The sequence below is a fragment of the Octopus bimaculoides genome, chromosome 6, assembly GCF_001194135.2.
Source record: "Octopus bimaculoides isolate UCB-OBI-ISO-001 chromosome 6, ASM119413v2, whole genome shotgun sequence".
Taxonomy (NCBI): domain Eukaryota; kingdom Metazoa; phylum Mollusca; class Cephalopoda; order Octopoda; family Octopodidae; genus Octopus; species Octopus bimaculoides.
The window spans coordinates 25810194-25814958 of NC_068986.1; the positions used below are offsets into that span (position 1 = coordinate 25810194).

At 37.0% G+C, this 4765-nt stretch overlaps 1 protein-coding gene across 1 annotated transcript in view; it reads left to right on the forward strand.

Annotated features, from left to right (window-relative positions):
• The first annotated feature begins 353 nt into the window (after positions 1–353).
• The window catches only part of LOC106883830 (uncharacterized), a 12100-nt gene continuing 7688 nt past the window's right edge, over positions 354–4765 (forward strand). The window contains exons 1-2 of the mRNA XM_014934969.2: positions 354–489; positions 3084–3128. Of these exons, the coding sequence (XP_014790455.1) occupies positions 429–489; positions 3084–3128 (106 nt within the window). The 5' untranslated portion in view covers positions 354–428. The remainder of the gene's footprint in view (positions 490–3083; positions 3129–4765) is intronic.

Here is a 4765-nt window from a genome sequence, read left to right on the forward strand (position 1 = left end):
CAAACAAGGGTGATAACTCCCAAAAAGGTCAGATGATCGAACATTTTGTAAAATATAGTCAATCGAAATTTGAGTGAGTGCAATCCTTAAAACGAACTGAGAAAGGCAAAAAATAAAGATGTTTCCTCTTATTTAGCTTCCTCAACAAAACGTATACTACGCAGTTGGAAAGACTAAGGTCGATACATTCAGAATATATTGATCTTAGTCTTTCTATCTTCAGTGACATAAGAATCTAGAGTAAACCGGATAATAAGATAAAGAAGAAGAAACTTTCTTTGTCGCTTTCTATTGTTGAACTAAAAACTGAATTTCGCTTATATACAAATGGTATTGCAACTTTGTGAATTTAACAATCTGTCTCTTTTTGTATATAAGAACGATCCCATTGGAATTGGCTGCCCGAGTGGAAAGATACTTGTACAACCATGCAATTCACAGGAATCTTCTGTCTTTTCGGCGCATTCGTGTGCCTTCCAACTATCTACGGTAGGTATATCATGTATATAAACAGCGTAACATACAACAAATATAATTGATAATAGTCTATGTTTTGATATCTTGTAAAAATGCTAATAAGAATGATATCGTTGCCAACACATTAAATACATATCGTTGCTTATGTATTACTCTAAACAACTCACTTAAAATGTTTTAGTTTTTTTGTTAATGTTTTAGATATATTTCAGTTTTGTAATTACGTGGAAATGATCAATTTTAATTGAGTATCTATTTAATGAATTTTTAAAATTAATTTTACCGACTTAAGGTGATGGTAGTGATATCACATGCACAGTTAAATTCCAAACTAAATGCCTTGCAGTGTTTAGTTTCGGTTTGAGCTTAAACTCTTTTGAGGCTAACTTTACGTTTAATACCTACAGGGTTGATGAAAATAAGTACCAGTAATGGACTACCATCAGTTCAATCGATTATATATCTACCGTAAAAATCTCAGACTTTACGAGCCAAAACGAGCCTCTACCTGGCCATGAAAGCTGCCAGAAATAACAGGCAAACACTTTTCAAATCAAATTGCACTCCATCCCCCGCACATTTCTCTCTCTCTTTTTCTCCCCTCTCTCTCTACGTCTTTTCTCCTCTCTCTCTCAAAAAAGAAAAAATGACATTCAACAATATAATCCTCGGACTGTTAGGATGGCTTGATCACTTTTGATCACTGGTCTGTTCGATCAAGGCTATCCTGAGTCTAAATAATAACAATCTATAATATCTTTGTGTCAAAGACAAAAGTCAATAGTTTCGCACATTTAAGGAATTTAACAACGTATCTCATAGACACCTACATCAGATATTAACATATTGTTACTACATGAATTTTAATGTCTATGTTAATCGTAGCAAAGTGGAGGCGCAATGGCCCAGTGGTTAGGGCAGCGGACTCGCGGTCATAGGATCGCGGTTTCGATTCCCAGACCGGGCGTTGTGAGTGTTTATTGAGCGAAAACACCTAAAGCTCCACGAGGCTCCGGCAGCGGATGGTGGCGAACCCTGCTGTACTCTTTCACCACAACTTTCTCTCACTCTTACTTCCTGTTTCTGTTGTGCCTGTAATTCAAAGGGTCAGCCTTGTCACACTGTGTCACGCTGAATATCCTCGAGAACTACGTTAAGGGTACACGTGTTTGTGGAGTGCTCAGCCACTTGCACGTTAATTTCACGAGCAGGCTGTTCCGTTGATCGGATCAACTGGAACCCTTGGCGTCGTAAGCAACGGAGTGCCAACAACAACAACTAATCGTAGCAGAATATAACAGGAATCATAAGCAACTGCTTGAGTTCTCTCTTTGTTTCTTTATTATTCTGACTGTTGTTTGAAGTCAGTAAATTAGGATTTGAATTAAAGTGCAGTTGATTCAACATTTTTATTTATGACTTAATATGTTCTTGTTGTCTTTGTGAAATATGAAAGTAAATATATAAACTGGCAGGCAAGATATTCCGAGTCCAACAAACTGAAACTAAAATTAATGGCGTCATTGATTTTATGCGTAGCATTTTTATACGAATGAACAGCAAAAGATATAGCTACGGTAATTAAGAGCTCAATTACCGTATTTTGCGTTTTATTTCTAAATGTATTAAACAGTTGCCTTGCATCTAATGCGGCCGTATTGCGGATGGGAGTCCAAGTGTATGTCAGGAAGCCAGATAAGCATGAGTCCACTAGGCTCAATAATTATCACTAATAATGATATATTGGTTTCAAATTTTGGTACAAGGCCATCAATTTTGAGAGTGGGGGTTAGTCAATTGCATCGATCCCAGATTTCAATTGGTATTTTATCGAAACGATGAATCGAAGAAGTCGACCTCGGCGGCATTTGAACTCAGAATGTAAAGACGGACGAAATGCCGCTGAGCATTTTTGTCCGGCGCGCCATCGATTACTAATAATAATATATTAAAAACAAGCCAAAATATCACAATCTGTTAGTACAAACTTACGAAAAATTGCTTACGGTACGTTAGCAATTATGTAGTGTTCCACCCTGGTGGTTGATCATTGTTACATGAAACATCACAGCCAGAAATACAAGTTTATGCATCCTGTATGGCTATTTTCTCGCCCAAAATATAAACATCTATACAGTTGAAGTGTTAGACAATAAAGTTTAAATACGGTACTCCTATAACGTAGTTCGTTTACGGTAAATTTATGTTTTCATACTTTATTCCAGTATACTGTATTTACTTGCACAGAACCATAAATTTTCCTCTAAAAAGTCACTTTAAAATATCTTGCAATAAATGTATTATGAAACATGCTAAATAGTTTGTTCCCCTTCCTCCAAATATCATTGGAAAATAAAGATGTGTCTTATGCGAAGATGCGTCTTATAGGCCGGTAAATATTGTAATAAGACATAGTTAAACTCCGTTGTTATTACGCTGCAGTAGATCATGATGGAAGAAACCTGCATGCATGTACAGAATAGGCTAAAACGATTGCTGAAAGCAACACATTTAGAATAAATGATTCATTATTTTCTAGCTGTTTTAATAACTCTGAATGTAATTGTATAAACTGATTAAACAAAATTTTATTTTACTTGCTTCAGCGTCTGTCCTGCGCTTAGATGAGATGATGAAAATCATGTCTGCAGGTAAGTTTTTCTACAATACACTTAAGGAGAAAGGTTTCATAATAATACATTCTAACAACAAACTGGTAGAAAAACAATTAGGTTCTAAATGATATACCATGCTTCCGATTTGCTAAAAACCAAGTAACACTCTCTAATATGAAGATATTCTTCGCATAAAGTACAGTGTGACAATGCTGGAATACTGTATTTGCCAAGTGCAATGTGGATCCAAATGTAATGTGAAATCCCCAAACTTGTGGCAAAATATTTGAAACAAATGATGTGGTTTCACAGAATCTTGTTGTAGACATCAGATAAAAAAAAAGAAAGAAACTGAAAAAGATGAGGTTTCTCTCAAAATATTCGTTTATTCGTTGACACGAATTTCCGGAGAGCCACGTCTCCACAAAACGCACAACTGGTTAACACACATGAAGAAGCTGCAGCAAATTTGATGTTGATGGATAAACGACGAAACTTGCCGTATGTGTGTATATCTGCGATGGCCAAGTCGTATGCGCGACACACGGCACCCGTTGTATTCAACACAAATATTCTGACGCAGTTGGGGTGACAATGGTAATGGGGGTGGGCTTGTGTGAAGGGGATTGTAACGCCTCCCGCGGGCCACACTTTAGAGAACAAGGAAAGTCACTACATTGAGAATGTCCGGATTAAAGGGTTAGAAAAATATATAAAAGGCTCTTTATGAGCCATAAGTTTCTCTGATTCTGTAATGTATATATTTCCCCCACTGGACGGGATACCGATCTGTCGCAAGATTACTTATTAGACCTAGGAAGCTGCACCGCTTCCTGTCGGCCTTGACACATTTCCTGTGTTCTTATTTTTACAAGTTTTCTTGACATGTCTATGTCTCTGGATGCAGGCTTAGCTGGGTGGAGGTGCTTGTCCCCCCCACCCTTGTAAACATAAGGACACAGGAAATGTGTCAAGGCCGACAGGAAGCAGAGCAGCTTCCTACGTCTAACCAACAGTAGTATTATTCCCTTCAGGGGACTGTCACATTAAGTTGACAGCATACAACTACTTCAAGAGAACTTCAGTTCTGTTTTATGGAACGCATCATCGACTGGTCAACGATACTAGTGGACTTGCATGTAAGATATCTGCAGCTTAAACTATAATAATATTGATACTAGACCTAGAGGTGAGACGGTATGTCATTCATGAGATCGCAAGCGTCAGAGAAACGATTTTAAAATAACCTGACGGGTTGATTCGTTGCTCTTTTAGTTTTAGTTCCTCCGAATGATTAATCAAACTGTCCATTAGTTAATTGGTTAAATGTTAACGAATTGACTGATGAAAATAAAAGAATTTAAATAGAACCAGTGCGTGTGTATATATATATATCATTGGCATAATGGCCCTCCCGAAATACAACAAAATCTGTTTCGACACACGAGTTCACATGAAGAATATTGTAAACCAAATACAAAAACAAAAAGAAAACAGAAATACAGAAGAGGAACAAGTAAATGGTAAATGGCTGGTAATGGTATTAGTCATCATGATAATGAGGAAAATAAATTAAGACTGAAAATAAACGCGCGAATTTATAGTTATCGGTTTGGTAGGATATATTAATAGTAGCAATGATACTGGCGATGATGACGTCGCGGTGGTGGTAG